At 39.6% G+C, this 21,992-nt stretch overlaps 1 protein-coding gene across 2 annotated transcripts in view; it reads right to left on the bottom strand.

Annotated features, from left to right (window-relative positions):
• Window positions 1–21,992, bottom strand: part of Mpp7 (MAGUK p55 scaffold protein 7) — a 210,486-nt gene that overhangs the window by 33,937 nt on the left and 154,557 nt on the right. For both annotated transcript variants that reach the window (XM_048460938.3, XM_085698908.2), the window contains 6 exons: window positions 20,032–20,163; window positions 18,778–18,859; window positions 17,744–17,829; window positions 16,630–16,704; window positions 16,280–16,476; window positions 15,768–15,832 (listed from right to left, as the gene is read on the bottom strand). In XM_048460938.3, coding sequence (XP_048316895.1) covers window positions 15,768–15,832; window positions 16,280–16,476; window positions 16,630–16,704; window positions 17,744–17,829; window positions 18,778–18,859; window positions 20,032–20,163 — 637 coding nt within the window. The remainder of the gene's footprint in view (window positions 1–15,767; window positions 15,833–16,279; window positions 16,477–16,629; window positions 16,705–17,743; window positions 17,830–18,777; window positions 18,860–20,031; window positions 20,164–21,992) is intronic.

Raw genomic sequence — 21,992 nt, 5'->3', positions numbered from 1 at the left:
GGAGTATAAGGAAGCAGGACCAAGAGGACAGAAGCCAGAAAAAAGGTGAAGACAAAAAAGTACATTGTTTTAAAAACTCAACATGGAAGAAAATGTCTGGGGGTTATTATGAAATCAGCAGTCACTATCTTCTTTCACTCTCATAAGTAAATTCAATGAAAAGCAAATGTTTCAATTTTTATGATCTCACATTTTTAGAAAAATAGAAATGTGCCCTTTAGGATGACAATTTCATAATGAACTCTGAAATCCTTCAGGCCGAGCAAACCCCACTGACAACTCAGAGGCAGACGCCGACTTGGGCTGTGCACCTTGGCTTTTCCTTTACTCAAAGAAAATAAATCTACTCGTCATGCCACCACCTGCGATGTGTCAGACAGGACAGCTTCAATCTCCGACTTCAACGGTTTCACATAACCAATCCCCGGTTGATAATATCAGGCGCTATGCATTGCTAATGTTTAAACAAGCTTTTCGTAGGATTACATTTCACAGATGTTCAGAGCACAAAAAGAGAAAGTGAAATCTTCTTGAATACCAGCAGTGTAAATATGTCACGGGTATCTCAAAACTCAGAGACTTCTAAAAGAATCCATCTCAGTATCCTTAATGTATGAAAAAAACGTATCGAGATGCAGACACAGTCAAAATGAAATGCTCAATTTTTCCTAAAAGGAGCCTAAAGCTAAGCATTTTACAGCTTTTATCTCCATTTTAAATATAGTGAAATAGAGTTCCCATTTTATATACCGGGAGTACTGCCAAAAACATCACATGAAAAATGTTTTTTTCTGCATTTAAAAATCAGAACAATTTAACCATGCAAATATTTACCTAATATCTAAATTATAAGAAAGAGTAAATTTTACTATAAAGGAGTGTTTAAAAGAAGATTTTTAAAACCCTGCGGAGACACTAATAAAAACTAAACAGCTGGAAGCTATTCTACAATATCCTTGACAAGGAAACAGGGAGCATGTCCTCAAAAACATCCGACTGTAAGACTGGTGCCCTCATCAAATCAGCACAGGCAGAATGACACATCAGAGAGGTGGCTTTCATTCGTATCATTGATAAAAGATGCCCACATGGTCACATGTCTTTTTCCTTGCTGAGTTGATGGCTGGTAATTAATTGTCCAGTTCAACATTACCCTAGAGACAATAAGTGATGACCAAGCGCATCTTAAAATGACAAGTAGCAATCCTGGTGGATGAAGGCTTGAAATGCACGAAGAGAAAGTATGACCAGAGAACTGTGGGTATCAATGAGATCTGGAAGGTCTGGATGCGTGAGTCTCCAGCCACCTCGCAGTGCAGCGATGTCATGATTACAGTAAGCTACACATACTGTGAGTTTCTATTGCATTGGGAGTGGGGGAGGAAAGAGTTTTTTGAACAAGTTAAGAGAAAACCCACCTCCAGCCTGTCACAGGTTCACAGCTTCCTTTGCAGTGAGCTGCGTTCAAATCCACAATGGTCCTTGAACCATCCAGCTCATTTCAAGCTAAAAATAAAACAGAAACTCAAAGTCCCCGTTACAACCCTGGAAGTTAAACGAAGATATGAAGTGCAATTTCCAAAGGAAAAATAACTTCTACTTAAAGATTTTCCAATCACAGTAATGCCCAAAATTTATTGTTGAAATAAACAACTGGAAGAAACCAAAACATCACCCCCAAAACACAGACAGAGAAACTGTATGAGGATTTAACTTTCTGCCAAGCAGCTAATAAAGAAATGAATTCTTACTTCTACTTTCAAAATCATGACAAAATGTGGTCTGCAGGTCTAAAGCTGCCGCTCCAGACAGGGAAAGTTGGATCTGATACTTCAGTATTTTTTTTCTCAGTTTGAGACTATCCTTCCAACCTAAAGTTCTCCAAGTAGGGATCATTTCTGTCAGGAAACAAGTGTTTCCAAGCAGGAGTCCAGACTCGTTGAGATTCTGCAGAGTTCTTCTGTACTCAAGAAAGAACCTGCATTATTTCTAAATATTCTCTTCATGAATTCTATCTCACGGAAAACATCACAGTGATGCATTTAAGCACAGGGCACTTTCCAGTACAGCACTCTGTAATAAGTGAGTAGAATACTTGGCTAAATAGGAATTTTCATTCAATTTATTAAATCAGGTGTGTTCTTAAATACAAGAGAGCCACAGGGAGAAATATAGCCTGCTCTAGAAAAAGCACATAGACATAGAGAGATAACATCTTAACAACAACAAAAAAAGGAATGTCACAGCGTTCTGATTTTATTATTTAACTTTAGGCTAAACACTTTGGTTAAAAAGAAAGGGCAGTCTAGGTCCCAAAACTGATCTTGTTTTAAAAGAATGCAGGGTGTGCTCCAGCAAGGACAGAAGCAGCAAAAATTCAATTCTTCAGGAAATCATTTGCAGCAAAGTATTAGAAAACACATGCTTGATGCACAGTGTCCCCTGAACTGATTACAGCACGATTCCTCTAATGAATTAGCCAGAGGAAAATATCCAGTAATTCATACCAATGTCAGAAACTGCTTCATACTGATTGTTTGGGGCTAAGGCAAGAAAAGAAACAGATTTTTATAAAGCTCTTTTGCTGGGGAATGAGTACAGAAGTCTGAGCACCAGCTTCCACATCACACACCAAAGTGAAAGAATCCTGCAGACCTTTAATCCTAGTCATTTGTGTAAATCTGTAGTGAATACACATGTATACCATGTGTCAACCAATGACAATCTCTATATGTTGTTCATATATACCCATGTAGGATATATACATTTACCCATCATGTATCTATCAATATCAATCTATAATATGGGCAGCTCCTGACTTACAGGGATTCAACTTTAAAATGTGTTACCATCTACAATTTCTCTTTACAGTGTTCTATTGATTTACCTTTATATAATTATAAAACTTTACACATATTATGAACAGCTCACAATTATGTCCACCCATCCAGCTTCTTTCTGCTTTCCAATAAAATAGCCAGTCTTTTTCACTGATGACAACACTGACCTTTAAGAAACTGGTTCCATGCCAGTCAGAATCACATTACGCAGTCAATTCAATCAGTGAAGCCTCAGTTAATAGGGGTTTAAAGCGCAAGTTATCAGGTGGCACACACCTGTGATCCCATCTCTGAAGACAGAAACCAAAAGAGGGCACTGCTACCCTGAAGCTGGAGTCAGATGTGATTGTGAGCTACCAAATGTGGGAGCTGGGAATGACATGCTCTTAACTGCTAAGTCTTCCTTCCAGTCTGTTCTCAGAAAGTAAGTCCTGGTACTAACCATCTACTGCTTCATGCTTGATTTTCATGCACTTAAAGTGAAAATAACCAAATGTCTCCCCCAAGTTGTGTCAATACATGAGGCTATAATCCAGTGTAGGAATCAAAGACATTGGTCCAAGGATAGCCTTTCTGCAAGGCAGAAAATGTCTGATTTTTCTTCTCTGGATATGGAAGTGGGTGACAAAGAAGGGTATGGCCCTAAAACAAGCCACAACCTCAGCTATTCTCCTAATTAATCTTTGGGAAAGATCAGACAGAAAGACCAAATTCCTAGGTGATTTTCCATAGACATCTCAGAGCCAGAGGTATGTGTGATGTGGCAAGGATCGATACACATCTATCCCGTACAAGCCAAAGTTCTTCCAAACAAGTTCACTACAATGTGTCTCGGGAAGTAGCAGTGTGTGCTTATCACAGAATGCTGTGATCTCTTAGAGTGACACACAAAATGACTGCAATGCTAAGAACCAGTTCCATCTGGCTGACTTTAGGTCATTTGGATTGCTTCTTTTAGAGAAAAAATGGACATGGAAAATAGACCAACAAACTCTCCAAAGATGATTTTTCTCTTTAAAGCAACAATTACCAGAAACAGATCTAAAGTACTAGAAAAGCCAAGTGGAGTAACTCATGACTATAATCCCAATACTCATGAGGCTGAGGCAGAAGGATCATGGATCATGAATCAGATAGCCTGGCCAAAGAGCACAATCCTGCCTCAAAAAGAGCAAAGGGCGGGGGGGAGGTGCTTGAGAGAAGGCTCAGCAAGAAGAGCACTGGTTGGTCATTCTGAGGAATCTTCTTCAAATTCAAGCACCCACATGGCAGCTCACAAACACCTGAAACTCTAATTCCCAGGGATCTGTTTCCCTCTCCTGGCCTCTGTGGGTACTGTACACACACAGCATACAGGCATACCTGCAGTCTAAACTCCCAAACAATAAAAGATAGAAAATTCTTAAGCCAAAATTGAATAAACAGAAGGTAACAAACAGTGTCTCCTCCCCCAGCCCCCATATTGCTCAGCTACCTGGCCAAGATGACTGTGGAAATTCCTCTTAGTACAAAATAATAATATTCCAAATGTCTGTCCTGGGAGTGCGTGGTAAAGCAGATCACTGTGTGGGCGAGGAGTCTCTAACCAGGTAGGAACACTGCCAGAAGACTGAGATCCCTGGATCTTGCTGAAGTCCTTCCCTTCCAGTTTATCGATTTTTATTGTGAAAAGGTGCATTCCATCACAGCTAACACTGTTCTTAGTTCTCATTCTGATTCCTTGGCAGCATCAATCCTTCCTCCTTAAATCTTTACTTCCAATGGGCTCTCCTGGTTTTTGGGGGGCTCTTCTGTCATCTGGGGCACTACTTGGTCGTCTGGCTGTCTCATCTAACTTCACTGTTTTAATAGACTCTGATATTTTCAACTTCCATGTTGATGGCCTTGACTTCTGGTCCTCACATGTTTGTTCCACTGTCAAACCCACATGGATGCCTTCAACACTCTGTGCCCCAAACAGGACACTCAGGCAGATCGCTCCTCCAATCTTTCCTATCTCCATAAACATTTAACTCCATTCTTGTAGTTACAATGACCTGAATCATATACTCATAGCCAACTCTCTTATAAGTTCAGAATCTGGTCTTCCTGCTACCTCCAGTGGAAATATCCTTGTTCAAAGCTCATCATTTCTTACCTAAATCACTACAGTGTTTCTCTGCTACTGCCCTGCCCCCTTTCAGATCCTCAACCCACCAGTCAGTGCCTGTCCCGCTTGTCACATACTGCTGCACAGACTGAGCTTCTGGTCACTCTGCTCTGAGCACACAGGCCCTCTTGCACAGGCCCCTGCCTTGGGGTCTTGTGCCATGCTTATCCCATTGCTTTGATGCTTATTTCCCCACAGTGCCCACTCCAGCTCTGACTAAACAAGATCTGTTCAGGAAGACTCTCTTTAATGAGACAATTCCTTCACTACTCTGTTTTCTTCTCAGTACTTACTACCATCTTATAGGTTATATATAGCTGCCTCTTCTCACTGCCAAATGGTGGATTTTACATTTTATGCTCCAATAATTATATAATTTACTTAACCTCCAAACAGGGAGAGTGACCTTTTTGTCTCTGTTTTTAAAATTAAAAACACATGGTAATGGCTGTGTATCTCTTCATGACTCCCAGTGCCCATGCTCTTAGGCCACCCTCCCACACTGACTCCACTTTGGCCAGGAGACCTATTCTGGTCCCTAAAAGACTTTAACTGATGGAAACACTCTTGAAAGTACTGTTTTCTCTTGCTGGAGTCAGGAGCCCTGAGAACCCTGTTTGGCAAGTTTCCTGGGGCATGAAGATCATATAAGGGGTGGGGGAATGGCTCAGTAGGTAGAGAACCCGGTTTCTGATTCTCAGCACCTAAGCCAGACACCGTGCAATACACTTGGTAAGTGGGGGAGGCAAGCATATCTCTGAGGTTTGGTGGCCAACTAACTCTAGCCAAATCAGTGAGCTCCATGTTCAGTGAAAAATCCCGTATCCAAAAATAAGTTAGCGCATGGTTGACATTAACCTCAGGCTTTCATATGCAGGGACCTACATGTGTTCGCATGTGTGCATACACACACACACACACACACACACACACACACACACACACAAGACACATTTGTTACATCTGGCTTTGTGTGTGTGTGTGTGTGTGTGTGTTTGTGTGTGTGTAACAAATGAGCTCACTCAGTTAAACTCCCCACAAATCACACAGACCCCATCCAGAAGACCACAACAATTACCAGGCTGAGCCTGGGCAGAACCAGAGCCTATCTTGGACCTACCGGCCTAAATGCTTGTTGTGTGAAGCTGCTCGGATTTCAGGGTGGTGCCAGTCCACAGAGCACTGGACACACTGCACTGCTCTGGAAAGAAAACTATGGAGGCAGAAACGTTCTGGTTCTCTCTGGTCCCCCAAATCTTAGACTTTTCTGTAAATTCAGGTGATGTGCAGACAAGACCATAATTTTAGTTTGGTTGATAACATGAGATCTTTATTAGGAGTGAGAATACCGTGTGTTTGGAGTTTCTGATATGTTTTATAAACCCAAAACCCAAAAGGCAGCAGCAGAGAGTCAGACTATAGCTGTTACCTTTATACAGATGTGGGATGAAGCCAGAAGCATTAATTGTGTCTTTTGGTTCTTAGGTGAACATCATTTACTTCCCAGCCTCTGTCTAATTGTCATAAAATGGGTAGAATATCCCAACCTCGATGTATTGGAGATGATACAGATACTAAATACCTAGCACATTATTTGTTCAACTTCCTCAGAAACCAAGAGATCTTTTGCCATGCATGAGAGTGTGACTCTTAAAAGGAGGCTACAAGGTAGATGCTCGGCCCTGCGTTTCCACACATTCCGCAACTGCTAAGCACAGAACTTGATGGCTAAATACTGCAATGGTAGGAGAGGCTGGAGGCAAAATGCAGAGGAAGACATCTTGTTGCCTTTAACGATTCTAGACACCTTTGCTTCTGTTTACAACATCCCCCAGCATCTCCAAACTAGAAATCATTTCTTACAACATACGTTAGAGACTAATAATAAATCTTAAGTGTATTTATGTTATTTATGGGGCTGTGGAAATAATATGTCATAAGACATATGGAAGATGTGATTGGAGAGAAAGAAATTTATTCAGAGCTTTGAACAAGCCCAGTGAATTCAACTGTTTAGAAAAGTTCAGAAACTGCTATTGAGAAAAAATATTAACACCATCAGAATATGCTCATCCTCTACCAAAAGCACAGAATTCTTGCAAACCTGTCTGGAGCGTTCCTGGCATAACAGCTACAGCACATTGTATCCAGCCCGCTGAGCCTGTAATACAAGGTTCCTGCTTGCCTAAGTATTGGAGCATGATCACACAAACATGCTAAAGGAAATAAGGTAATTATGTTGAAGAAAGCAACAGAAAGCAAAGAAATCATCTTCTACAACCAGTTGCTCACCTAGGTAGGTTCCGCTGTTGTTACCATCACATCCAGCATCTTCTGGGTGGATTGTAAAAGCCAACAGAACAGAAGTCAGGAGACAAAGCAGAATGGTTAGCAGCCCAGCCGCAGATGCCGCAAGGCCATCCCTGGAAACAATCATGTAGCGCACAGCATGGAGCAGCCCTGACGGCGGCACTCTTAGAAAACACTTTGTTTTCTACTAAAGATCAGGTATTTTGAGACCTCATGCAGGGTTGTTCTTTTTTTTCTTTCGACCTTCTTCAGATGCAGTTCCAAAGAAAATGGTTTTCTAAATTATCCAAACTGTTTATATTTTCACAGTAAAGAAAATTACACCAGTTGACTCCCAAAGTAAATCAGTTCTGTGATAATATGTAAAACATAGCATTTACTTTGGCTGGCTGGAGTAGACAGGAAGGTGAGACTAGAATACACCCTTATTGACAGATACGGATCCCAAGTTGGGAAGGGAAAGAAAAATAACATTCTATTTTCTAAAAAACAAAACAAAACAAAACAAAACAAAAAACCAACAGAGCAAATAAAATATTTTTAAACAAACTAAACACTGTGTTACTCTTTGGAGGGAACTGGGTGACTTCTGACCTACATTTATTTTAAAGCAGTGAACTAGGTGCTGTTTGTTCTAGAATAGTCACACCAACACACCCTGACTAGACCATGCAGACACCACGGCTCCTAGAGGGCCAGAGCACCTGCCTGTCACCACACAACAAGTATGGCCAGCACTGCTTTTTCCATTTCCCCTTATTTAAGGATGATGACAGAGATACAAGCATGCCATGAAAACTGTGATTATACGCTAGGTAATTCTCTTACACGAAGGGAAAAACCCACTACATTTCTTTACAAAACCAAGTCCAACCATGATTTTTAATACAGAAAGATGAAAGTTTGTACTCATATAGAGCACTGTGCCACAATTGCTCAACATATCTGATTTAATCCTACACTAATATTCGCGAAATAAAACTGTTAACCACACAAAGAGACTTTTGTACAAGTACCTTTAATTTCCTCTGAGAAGCATAAAGAAAATGAGAAAGATGGTTAAACTGACAGAAAACACAATGGAAGTAGAAAGATCCAAACAAAAAACAACTGAAATAAAATCTACCTACCACATTCAACTGATTCCTCATCTTAGAAAAGTCAAAGGAGAGAAAACACATATATTTAAACATTTCAATAACAGACAGTGCTGCAACCTGCATGTTCAGAATGTATGCACTTTAGTAAAGGCATCAAGTGGGCATAGAGCTTACAGTCAGTGACCAAATGGAAAAAAAAACAACTAGAAAAAAACTATCAACCTTTTTACTAAAAATAATACTTTTTACTCAATAATTTTTACTCAAAATTTCCTTGAATAAGGAAATTTCACTTACTTTTAGTAGATTGGTTGGTTTATATCAACCTGTTCAAATATGTTAAAAAGCTTCATGAACAGTAAACAATCAAATAAAGAAAGGTCTTAGAAACTAGCAAGTTTCCCCTGAACATGTCTAAGTATTCTGTAATTTCAACAATATCCTGACAAGGTAATCATCACATATATTACTTCATGGGAGATATTTTATTATTATTTTTTATTATCTTGAGACATAACATTGTATAGCCCTGGCTGGCCCATACCAAACGCATGCTCACCATTCCCTCCATTCCGTCCTGCGGATCTTTACCTTGTCCTCCCCCACATCTCTCATATTCCCCTTTCCTCCTAGTTCCTTATCTTTTTGTTTCCCCTTAGCTTCCACCTGAGGAAATAATGCTGTATTTGTTTTCGTGAAGTGGTTTATCTCACTTAATATTATGGCATGCCATTTATCTATTTCCAGTAAAGGACATTTTATTCTTCTTTATGACTTAGCAAAGGCCTTCAAGTATACACATTCCTTTTCCCATTCATTTGTTGATGGGTACCCAGACTGAATCTGTACCTTGGCTATACTGCAAATAGTACCATAATAAACATGGGTACATAGTTATCTCTACAATAAGTGTTATTCTTCCAAAAATAATCTTTATTTGTTATTATTATTTGTGTGTGTGTGTGTGTGTGTGTGTGTGTGTGCATAGTAAAACTGGAAACACATCCAATAGCAAGTGTGTGCTAATGGATCTCATGTGGAAAAAGTAAAGGATTCCTTTAGAATTGACAGGTTTGAAAAATATGCAGAGTGTTGATCTCAGAAGAACCTGGGGTAAGCCTTCCAACAATTCCACAAGGACTACTAGACCCATTATACAGATTGAAATACCCATGTAGTGAAATACAAAGGATGTGGACCCAGAAGCCTGGCCACACAGGTTTAAAGCCCAAACCCCAAACTTTCACATCAGAACCAATTTGTGATTATTCAAGATGAGCTAGGAAACACCACCAGTGGAGGATTGGGGTTGCCCTGTTTCCTCCATGTCTCCTGTGTATCGCTATCACCCCCAACATTCCTTCCCCTTGCCCTGTCCCAGTAGCTTCAACACCCACATGTGCTTCCCAGAAGGGCCTGAGAGGGTTAGCTCCTGCCGACATATCAGGATTCTATGGCTTACTGGCTTTGAGCTCTGGTGGCTATAAAAACACAGAAGAATGGCCACCAAGGAACCCAGAGATTGGACTGGGAAAGCTGGAGGGGAGGATGCCATGAGCTGTACACAACAGAGCTGCAGTCCACTTCCTATCCAGTCAGCAAGGAGGCATCTGCTTTCCTCAATCCCCTTAGCCCTCTGACTGTGGCCTTCATGACCACAGATCAGACCCCGACTCATGAGCAGACTCTTCCTCGCCGACATGCCACTGGGACTCCATGAGGACCTGCAGAAGACACCATGGCTTGGAACCCTTCAAACTAGAATAATCTTCCCTAAGATTGTTTTAGAAGTGACACCATCAGCTATGAACAGAATTTAGTGAGGTGGTACTGTGTGAACATTTGGAAAATTGACAGTCCAGCTTATCAGCAGCCCTTCTCACAAAGCCCTGACCTGCGGGATCTTCCCAACAGTATCACTGAAGATTAGGGTGCTAGAGCTTAGGGTGTTCTAGCTAGGACCCTGGTTGCCAAAGGCCATATTGCCAAGCTATGGAGAAAGTGGAAGCTTTTTAAGGTGACCTAGTGGGCGGGCTTCTGAACCCCAGAAATGTGTCCATGAAAACGACAGAGGAACCCATTTCCTCTTTACACCCTAGCTACAACATAAATATCTTTGCTTCACATGTAACCCTTAGTCATAACTGTCTCTTGGCCACAGGCCAAAAACAAGGAGGTCAAGTGATTACGGATTGGACTCTCTGAAACTGTGAGTCAAAAGAAATTTTTCACTTGATGAAGATGATTATCCCAGGTATTTCATGTATTGGAAAGCTAACAAAAAGAGAAGATATTCATACGGTCTTTAATATTTTAAAGTATGTGCCTGTGTGTGGGTATGGGAAGGCAGGTATCTGGGGAAATTATAGGCATCAGATCTCCCTGGAGCTGAAAGTATAGGCAGTTGTGAGCTTCTTGACATAGCTGTGGAAATTGAACTTGGAGTCTATGCAAGAGCAATACGCACTCAACTGCTGACTAATCTCTCTAGTGCCTAACAGGAAACTGTGTTTCTGTTCTGCTACCAACATTAAGCAAATGCTTGACAAAGTTTTAATATATACAAAAGTGTTCAATAGCACAAACGTTCTGTTTCTAAATTGATATAACGTGTGAAAACACTACGTACACTGAAGATGGCATTAGGAAGGTGTGTACTCAATGAGAAATACTTCATTACATCAACATTCAGAATCTGAAATGTGGCCTTAAATGTTGGTACCATGTGCAGAAAATGACATTTGCTTTGCTTTTTAAAACTCTTTCACTGGACATTGTCTGTCAATTTGTAATGAGTAGGTCCTACCTGCTTTTGATGTATTTAAGTATTTCCTTTTGTGTCTACAAGCCCCAAACCACAATCGGTTAAAGTGAAATGGCTTGTGATTTTATGTTTTAAAATATCAAAATTTTTGCAGATTTATTTGCCTAATGCCAAAAATTCCACAGAGCTATTTTTTAAAGTAAAGAATTTAAATTAGTATTATTCAGTATGATGTCTGAAAAATATTGAGATATTATACTTTGATAACTATAAAGGAAAATTAAGTACTAAAAATAGAAATCATACTTTGATATTCTGCTGTAAAATAATCTATGTGAAAAAGAGGTTTCCCTACCCATCCATTCTGAAAGCCATAAATACTTAATTTATAGATTATATTTGGATACAATTAGAAAGATTATTCTTAGATAACATGTCTGTACTTCAACAGAAAAGGAATAATATTTCAAGCAAAGAAATTTATCTCTTTCTTACAAGCTAATTGAGGTACTAGGATATAGCTCATGATAGAACACTTGCTAGCACACACAAGGTCCTGGGTTCCATCCACAGCATAGAGTGTGTATCTGAATAAATGGAACAAATATGATATTCATAGACAAATGTAAACGAAGCACAAAATAAATTATGGCAACATAGGAATTACAAGCTGCCAACTCTTTATCAACCTCTCCCAGGTGCTACTGGAGACACTAACCCAGATCCAGGACCTGAGCAGCTGCTGCCTCTTTGATGAAATAACCCAAAGGTGGTCATTATCAAAGAAGGCTATCAGACATGTCTGTCCTTCTGTCTGTGTCACAGGTACAGAGCTACTATGTGAAAACAATGGGGAATTTATTCTGTTATAGTTTAGATTTTTGTTGTATAAACAATTTTTCAAAATGGGGGTGGGTGGCAAAGAGAGCTCCCAAGGTTTAAGAATACTTTCATTGTAAGAGTTTTTCTGTCACAGTTTTCAGGACTGTTTAAGAAGCAAACACTCTTGTTTGAGAAGCCTATTTTCTGAATACATATTGAGATTTCTTGGTTTAAGGAGAACTATGGATCCACCAAGGATGAATGCCACCCACACATGCTCCTGCAGTTTTGTACAAAAATGCTAGTTTCAAAGTCTGGAGAGTTCATTAGTGTCTTTTTGGTTTCATTTTCATTGAAGCCAAGAACAAGAACTCTAGCACAGAGACACATGAAAAGATAACATGACTAGAAGCCTTCTTCTGTGTTCTATGTTGATGTTAACCAAGTCACTATAGGGCTCTGGAATTATCTTCTATGAACTCCTTTTTTTTTCCAGTTGTATGATACAGTTAGGAATAAAATAAGGAGTAAAACTACAGACATAAGCCATCACATTGTGATAAGAGGTAACTGAGTGATTTAATGTGTTATTATTACATGGTGAAATTTAGTACTTCTAAGTCAGTGCATGCTGTATTTTCTGGGTCTGAAGTACACTTAAATTTTAGTTCAAAACATTTTAGGAACTGTGGCTATAGCTCAGCCAGCAGAGTGTTCTATAATACGCAAAACACCCTGAGTTGTATTCTAGCACTTCAGAAACTATTTGTGTGGTACTTCACACTTGTAAACCCAGCACTCAGGAAGTAGATGCAGAAGGATCTGGAATTCAAGGTTATTCCTGGATGCACAGAGAGTTCAGAGCCAGCCTGGGCTACATAAGACCCTATTCTCAAAATCATTGTTTCATTACTGTATTTTTTCATAAAATTAAAAAAAATCACTAATTTGAAGAATCCTTTTTTAAAAAAGATCTATTAGTGTGTATGTGTATGTACAAGTATGTGGGTGTCCAAGGAGGACAGAAGAAGGTGCTACAGGGAGAAGCGATTGTGAGCTGTATGATGCAGGCGCTCAGATCTGACCTCTTCAAAAGCAGCACATGCTCATGGCTGCTGCTCCATCTCTCTAGCCCCATCAATTACTTTCTTTCAAGCACTGAACATCATTTCTATCAACTGTTTTTCTTCCTAAAACTGTCTTGTAGTGTGGGAAAGGGTTTGACAATGGGGTTTCTCACTCTAAAACTCTGCCCAGCATTTGGGGCAGGTAGTACACACAAAGGCTACACAGACAAAACAGAATGACACATAAGTTTACGTGCTTTTACATGTCATTGAAAATATCCAGAGCTAACACAACCATTTCTGTAGACAATGGCCACAGAAATTTCAAACAGAACTTCAATATCAGAGGATAAAAGATACAGACTGAGCAACGCTATTTCTAAATATGCTGGTGGTTTATTTGCATAATCTTGTACAGATTTACTTGACCAATAAAAAAGCAAATAACATCTCTTAGTGAATAAAAATAAAGGTATTAAAAGAGGAAAATACAGAACACAGGTCTTAATTTCAGCATTGTAAGTTGGGACAAAAAGCTCATGAGGTTGATGCTACACCGCAAGGTCTTGTCTCAAAAACCCAAGAACCAAGAGTCCAGGAAAAGAGGTGGGAGGGGAAAAAGGAAGGGGGCTGATCTAACGGGAGCTCACCAAGGCCAGCTGGACTGGACTGATGGAGCATGTGATCAAACTGGACCCTCTGAATGTGGCTGACAATGAGGGCTGACTGAGAAGCCAAGGACAATGGCACTGAGTTTTGATTGTACTGCATGGACTGGCTTTGTGGGAGCCTAGTCTGTTTGAAAGCTCACCTTCCTAGACCTGGAGGGAGCAGGGAGGACCTTGGACTTCCCACAGGGCAGAAAACTCTGACTGCTCTTTGGACTGGAGAGGAAGGGGGAGATGGAGTGAGAGGAGTGGGAGGGTATTGGGAGGAGGGGAGGAAGTGGAAATTTAATAAATAAATAAATAAATAAATAAATAAATAAATAAATAAATAAATAAAAAGGAAGAGCAAGTAGGAAGGGCCAGAAAGCCAACTTCTGTCTCTCTTGTTTTACAGTGCTGGGACAGGAAGCCCAGGCCATGCTGGGTGAGCATTCTAACATGACTATGCTCCCCAAGAATCTGAATGGAACTCAAGAGATAAAACAAAATTAACCAAATAAACAAACAAATTAAGATGATAATTTGATAAAGATACTTCTTGGAATAAATATGCAGCAGATCCAAATATTTAAATATTAGCACGAAAATAAAATGATGCCAAACAATGGACAAAAACCTCCACTACAGCTCATGCTCACACCAACACTCTCCCTTCATAGCCACACACACTCACATCCACAGGCATTTATACCAAGTTGAGAGAGCAATTAAGAAGAGACCCCTTCTTTATTAGTTCTTTAAAGAAACACAGCTCATTTTCAAAATAGGTGAAAATTCCCAATTAGTTCAAACAATATGTTTCCAAGTTTCCTACAGTCAAAAGCTGAAGACATCTTCAAATTTGAGTGTAGTCTCATTTCCCTCACTGTTTAGTGGCATGTTTTATCTAACAAGCACTGAATATATTCCAACTATACAAACTCTGATACAATATCCAGGCTCAGTTCCTTGAAGCTGGAGAAGCTAACAATGAAAAAGCTACCACACTTAGAAATAATGCACCATTAGCCTTAGACCTTCTGACTTTTCAGAACACCACATGCATTATAGCAAGAATGTCTTCCTCCCACCTAGACACAGCAAAATCAAGCAAGCTTTTGATTCACTGGTGGTGCATGTCTATACTGGTTTGCTGTGGGATTTACACTTAGCTGAAGCTTGGCTTTCTTACTACGTGATTCCTGAGCTGTATGTGTCTGCAAACTGAAGGAAATAACAGGAGATGTGAAAAATGCAACAAGACTAAAAACAGATGTTGGTATAAGATTTCAGGGCCATTTATTTGTTCATTTCACTGTTTAACACGCAATCTCTATTTTTTTTTTAAAGGAAAGACAGTTTTTTGGTTTTTTTTGTTTCTCTTTCTCTCTTAAAATGCTCAGACACATGGAACATTTAGAGAGATCAAGTGTATAAGTTGGAGACTCGAGAAGATAAAAAAACAGAAAATAAAGAAAAGGTAAAGGAAGGATAAACTGAAAAACAGAATGTCCTCAAGCCCTCCCTTTCAGTAATTCTGTAAGTCCTTACTCTCATTTTCCTTCCGTTTGGTTTGTCAACTCTGTGCAGATGGAATCAAGTCTCCAGTTGTGACTTGTAGATAAGGAATTAAGAAACATGGTTGCTCTTAGGCACAAATGCCTTTATGCCCAGAAAAACTATAGTTTTATTTTGTTTGTCCTTATTTTTTACTGAGAAATAAAATTTACCACAAACCTCCTGGCTTAGGGAAATACAAAACAAACAAATAAACAAAAACAGAGTTGTACCGTAGGCTCTATTGATTCAGTCCTTAAGAGTTGAAGTTACTGATGGCTGTCTCAGACATCTCAATGAACAACCTACCATATTTTTTTTTTTCTTGTAAAGATTCACATTACTGTCGTTACTGTGTCTTTCTCTATTGGGTTTCTGAAAAATGATGGCTCAAGAGCTCCTGCAGGCTAATATGATACCCCTCCCAGAGCACCTCCCTGGAGCACCTGCTTTAACCTTCAAAAACCAACAGCAAGATCAGGTTTCCATGCATTCTTATTAACAAACTTACATGATTTCCTGTTGGAAAGTTTCAGAGGCTGGACTATTATTTCTGGTCTTCTCAGCGCCAGTCTCCTGGGGAAAGAAAAGGTCAATGGGCCTATCAACTTTCAGCACAGGTTCAAGGTTAACACAGCACCAAAATATAAAATCCACAAGGAAGCTCTTGAAGGAATATAAAGCAATCTGTTCAAATGAACTAAATCTGATACTTCTCAAGTTTTAAAGTTACTCTCCTTTTCTGAAATGACTATGTGTTTTCCTTGCAGCCCACACTCAGATACTAAGAGTGCTAGTGTCTGCTTGTTTCACAACAACAACCTAGGAGGACCTGGTACTGTCATACTATTTTTGGCCATTAGTCATGAGTTAGACAAAACAGTGCTCCAAGTCCAAACCCAAGGGAAAAGAGATTCATAGGCAGGGTCTGAAGCTCATTTTATCATAACTGTGCTAGAGTGATATTCTGCAGGGAACAGAAAGTCATTTGAAGAAAGGTCACCATCTGTGCCAGCGGCTCACCGTTCCTGGAAGTGCTTGGAGGGAATCAAGCCAGCTCTGGGGCTGGCATCGCCCTCGCGCTTCGCCTGCCACCAAGTCACATCATCTTGGCTCAGAATCTGGAGAATGTCCCCCTTTTGGAAAGACAGCCCCGCCTCCTTACATGGAATTGCCTTGTCTTCCTTTGGATCGTAGTCAAAAAGGGCTTTGATAAACATCTGGAAGTGAGGAATACATGGGAGAGAAAAATGTGAAGCTGTCTGCATTCTTGCAACTTAGACATAAGAAATGGCTATTTTCAAAGTATCTATGTATTAGCTGAAAAAAATAACATTAAGTTCCCCACTGCAAACAGTATTTTAAAGACTTACCTTGCCTTCCTTGGAAGCTGTTTCCTCTTTGGTGCTGGGTATTATCTTAAATGTAATTGCTCCCTGGGACTGACTCTAGTATTGGGGATCAAAGAAAGGGTCAATTGAGAGCTGGAGGCAAGAGGGAAACAAAACAGACAGGTAGAGAGCTAAACATGCCTAGGAATGTACAGCATTCTACTTAGACAAAACCAGAAAAGTATGTTTGTAGAAATTCCAGAAACACAAGAATACTCTAAAGTATGTTAGGTCATTTAAAGACCATTTTTGCACTTTTCCATCCTGTGCACTTAAGGTATCAATACATCAACTGCCATTCATGTTAAATTACATCAAAACAGAAATACACAAAATGATGAAAAAGGCTAGAAATGAGCACAAGGGTCAATGCCTAGAGCAGATCACACAAAAACAAGATCCCAGCATCTAAGTGTTGGTATTCATATTTGGTGAAATAAAAAGCTGATACCAGATGCTGTCGTTTCTGTAGTTATTAATATGGAATTCATTTGGCAGCAATAGCATCAGAAAAAGAAACCAAACACAGCCAGGTCACTTTTATTCTAGTAGTGGGATAAACATCATGAACAACAAGTCCACTGAAAGATTTAAAGTCAGTTTGAGTCTCTACTTGCATTTAACTAAAACTGTAATCCCATGATACTTGCTGATTGTCTCAGATGAGGGCAGACCTCCTTGTTAATGGACATTTATGATGACATCTGTTCAGAGGAACGCAGAGAGCTTTCTATCGCTGTAGGTTTGCATGTTCATATATCCAGGGGCAGTCTCCACTTTACCCCGACACCTGAATATAAGACTTAACAATTCCCATTCCTAAAACAATTTCACTCAAGTTTTAGCACCAATGGGGGTGGTCAGAGGCAAGAGCCTCACGAACAGCAGTGTAGATGCCATCTGTTCACATTGGTCTGAAATACTGCATATATGGTAACCTCATCTCAGATCGTTACTGCTTCCTCCATTCACAAAAATGAAAATTCTGACACTACATGTACAAAAGTGTTCCTAAGTGTGTGCAGCACTTCGAATCTGGAGGGCTGAAGCTAAATCAGACTAAGCCTGAAGCACAGTGAATGAAGTGACAGCTTACCAAAATCTGTATTATTTCCTCAGGCCTCTTGTCTTCTACTGGGATCCCATTCACTTCCCTCAGCTCGTCACCCACGTGAATAAGACCTGACAAATACAAAACCTGGTAAATCAACAGTGTCACAAAATGACATCGTGATGATCTGTGATTGTTCCCGACATTCAAGTGTCAGTCATTCCTCGAAGTAACTTAAGTATAAGAAAAGAAACCGTCTTTCACAGCTCACATGCTTTGATTGTGCTGTTCTCTGATGATGAATATAGCAAATCACATAACAGTATTTTGGTCTCTATCTAGAAATGCCCATTTTTGATACTTTAGAAAATAATCATTTTTATTATTCACTATTTTTATTTAGTGTGAGTCTGCACATGCCATGCATGTCATGTGTGCAAGTCTGTGTAAAGGCCTGTGGTCAAATCTGGCATCATTCCTCAAGCATGAACTACCTGTCATTGAGACTAGGTCTCTTACTGGTGTGGAGTACACCAAGACCTGGTCACACATTGGCCTGTGGACTCCACCTCCCCTGAACTGTGATGATAGGCACATACATAAAAGCCACATTTGGCTTTTAATGTGGATGGTGTGGATTAAACTTGGTTCTCACACTTGAATAGCAAATACTTTTACAACTGAGCTAGTCCTCCAGCATCTGATATAATTTGTAAATTTATTTTTATAAAATTACATGCTCTTAGTAGCATGTATTTTTCACATCAAAAACACTAACATGGGTCATACTATAACTCTGCAGGCTAGACAGTACCTCTGTGATGTAACACTTGACTAGCACAGCCAACGCAATAGGTTTGACCCTCGGTACTGGAGTGTGGAAACCCATGTGAGCTAAGAGCACAGGGGGATATTTGTCTATCATCTATTTGTATTTCACATCTCAACATCATGAAAAATCTTGTTCCTGGTTCTGTATATTGTATCAAAAGACTGGTGGCCACTTAATTACTCATTGCAACTGTTATAGAACAAACACAATTTGTCCTTATTCAATGAATAAAGAGCTTGGTTCTCACCACTCCTATCTGCAGCTCCTCCCAGCATGATCCGGGCCACGATGATTGCCCCCGTCTGTTCATCTTTCTTAATGGTAGCACCCTTTCAAGGCAAAAGAGGTGGGAGAGAAAAAAAAGCATTTGTAGGCAGATTTTCAAACTGTGTTTTAAGATAGAGTTGTGAAATAACTATTATCTGGAAAACCCAGAAACTAACACAAAGAGAAAGGAACAAAGTGGGAGGAACAGGCATGTCAACTGTCCCTCAGAGGTCCCTTACAACATACCAAAATCCAGGCTACACAGCACCTGGTGTTTCAGTACAATTTAAAGATTGGTGAAATCTTATATCTTCCAATTCATGCAAAACATTTTTTTTCTCGAAACTATCTACTTTGTATTGTTTTACTTTTGGAATGCTTTCTCACTTCATTTTATCCATATAATATCCTACGATGGGGTCTGGAGAGATAGTTCAGTGGTTAAGAGCATTGGCTACTATTCCAGAGGCCCCAGGCTCAATTCCCAGCACCTACATGGCAGTTTACAGCCAGAAGTACCTCCAGTCCCAGGGGATCAATGCGCCACGTGCAGATGTGGTGCACGTATACACATACATACATACAGACAGATAGACATAAATACACACACACATACATACATATACATACATATATATGTACACACACACGTACACACACACACACATACACGTACACACACACACACACGTACACACACACACACACACACACACAGAGGCAAAATATCCGTTGAGATAACTTAGGATGTTTTTCTGCTGAGATCCATAGCAACATCATGGAAAATTGACCCTTGGTTGCAAATGGGGCAATATTCCCCCAGGCCCAGGTCCTTTGATATGGTCCAACACCACAGGACTTCCAGTGTCAAAACAAACAGTTCTATATATATTATGAAATGTTAGGTGTCAGGTTAATTTCTCTGCATTTTAAAATAAATCAATTTTCAAGAGTAGCCTAAAGCACTGTTTTTCAACTGCATCATTTAATTTCCAACCAGCCATACCTGGCTACATGCTAAATTTATTCTTACAAATTTAGTAGGTTATATTTTCAAGGCTATAGTTAGGATGCTATTATTTTACTTGGAGTTTTGCTAGTTGTTCTAAGTCATATTTTCTGGATGTAAATGCCCGGTTTGTTTTAAGATATTGGGACTCAGAAGCAGCACATCTCAAAGACAAGTGTGAGTGCTGGATGCCCATCCCGCTCATCCCCCGAGAGATCTCCTCACCAGGGGTTCTCTGTTCTTGACCAGGCGAATTATTTTCACAGAGTCTTCTTCATCATCAATATCATCAGGCATAGGAGGCAATACAGGATCATAACTCTTTTGAGCCACAGTATCATGTACTGACAGCAAAGCCTGTAAAACCAACAGTTCATAAAAAGCTCATCAGAGATGAAATCCTAAATTCACTGAAGTACCAATGAAGCCAAATGTTATGGGATAAACCTTTTGTACACTGTGAAGATGCATCTTTGCCATGGCGGAGTCTGATCAGTTTAATAAAGAGCTGAATGGCCAATAGCCAGGCAGGACGAATAGGCTAGATTTCCGAGAGAAAAGAGGAACTCAGGGTTAAAATCTGGGTACGAAGGAGGAGCCAGTCAGATGTACAGAACAGAGGACAGATGAAAAGCCATGTGGTAAAATGTAGATTAATATAAACTGGCAGATAGAAACAGGTAGAATGTAGATTTCTAGAAACTCCCATAAAATGACATAGAGACTTTTTCTTAATTATAAAAACTTGGCCTTAGCTTAGGTTTATTCCCAACTAGTTTTTGCAATTTAAATTAACCTGTTTCTATTCATCTACATTCTGACACGTGACTTTTCACCTCTTCTCCATTCTGTAAATCTAACTTGCTCCATGTCTCGCTGGCTTCTCTTGCATGCCTAGATTCTAACCCTGAGTTTCTCTCCCTTCCCCTTGCCCCCCGAAATCCTGCCTATCTTCTCCTGACATTCAGATCTTTATTGAACTAATCAGAATTTGCCATGGCAAAGACACATCATCACAGTGTATGAAAAGATTATTCCACATCAAAATAACATTACCCTGTTGACATATTCATAGTAAGGACACCACTGAAGCAGGGCCACTTAGGCTCAGGAGGGGGTGAGTGGGGCAAGTCCTGTGGGATTACAGAAGGCAGACCTATCAGGTGCATGTGCACCTCTACTTCTAGTACCACTGACATACAATGACAATCTGCAGTAAGTTTCCTCTAACCTGTATATTCTAGTAATCCCAATATAGTAGCAGTTGGAGGAAAAATCAGGGGTATTACTTTTGGGGGAAAAAAAATGAGGATACTGACACACTACCAATGAGTCAATAGAAGTTTGAGATACTGCACATTTTTCTTTAATTTTCAGAAACACACTCTCACATACATATATATGATTGTATAATATATATATATATGTATATATATGCATGTTTGTGCATATGTGTGTGAGTGAACGTGGGCCATGGGTGCACTTGTGTGAGACCTGAGGTTAATATGAGGACTCTTCGTCTCTCTTCATCATATATGTGGGGGGAAGGCTTTTCACTAAACTGAGAGATCAATGTTTTAGCTAGTCTGGTTAGCCAGTTTCCTGGGGAATCACTTCTTTACCTCCCTTGTGATGGGATTACACATGGCTGCCATGCCTTTCACAACACTGTTGATCCAAACCCTGGTCCTTACAGTCATGTAACAAGTGATTTACCCACTGAACCATATGCTTTTAATGTTTTTTTTCCTGTGCTGAAAATGTGACCCAGTGCTTGCTTAGATGAAATTCTGAGATGGCTACCAAACATTGTATAAACTAGGTGTGGTGGTACATGTCTATTAATTCCAGCACCCAGGGCATGGAGGCAGAAATATTAGACATTCAAGGTCATCTTTCCAAATATAATGAGTTTATATATGATATATATGTGTGTGTATTTCTCAATATATTTATTTAATTATATATATCAATTGTATTTTTCTCATATATATAAATTTTCATCCTATTCGCAGAGAGTTGGTCAATGCCATTATTCATTGGTTTCTGAGAAATTTTAGTGTAATGGGTATATACAAAAGAATAAAAGTATTTTTAATATTTTCTCATATAGATCAAAGAGGAAAGAAAATGCTGGAACTTTGCATTTCTATTTCAGATTAATGAGTTTGAGACATCTTACTGTA

Source organism: Myodes glareolus, chromosome 14 (assembly GCF_982192425.1).
Source record: "Myodes glareolus chromosome 14, mMyoGla1.1, whole genome shotgun sequence".
Classification (NCBI taxonomy): domain Eukaryota; kingdom Metazoa; phylum Chordata; class Mammalia; order Rodentia; family Cricetidae; genus Myodes; species Myodes glareolus.
The sequence above is the reverse complement of the archived record's forward strand: the minus strand, read 5'-3'. Positions and strand labels throughout refer to the sequence as shown.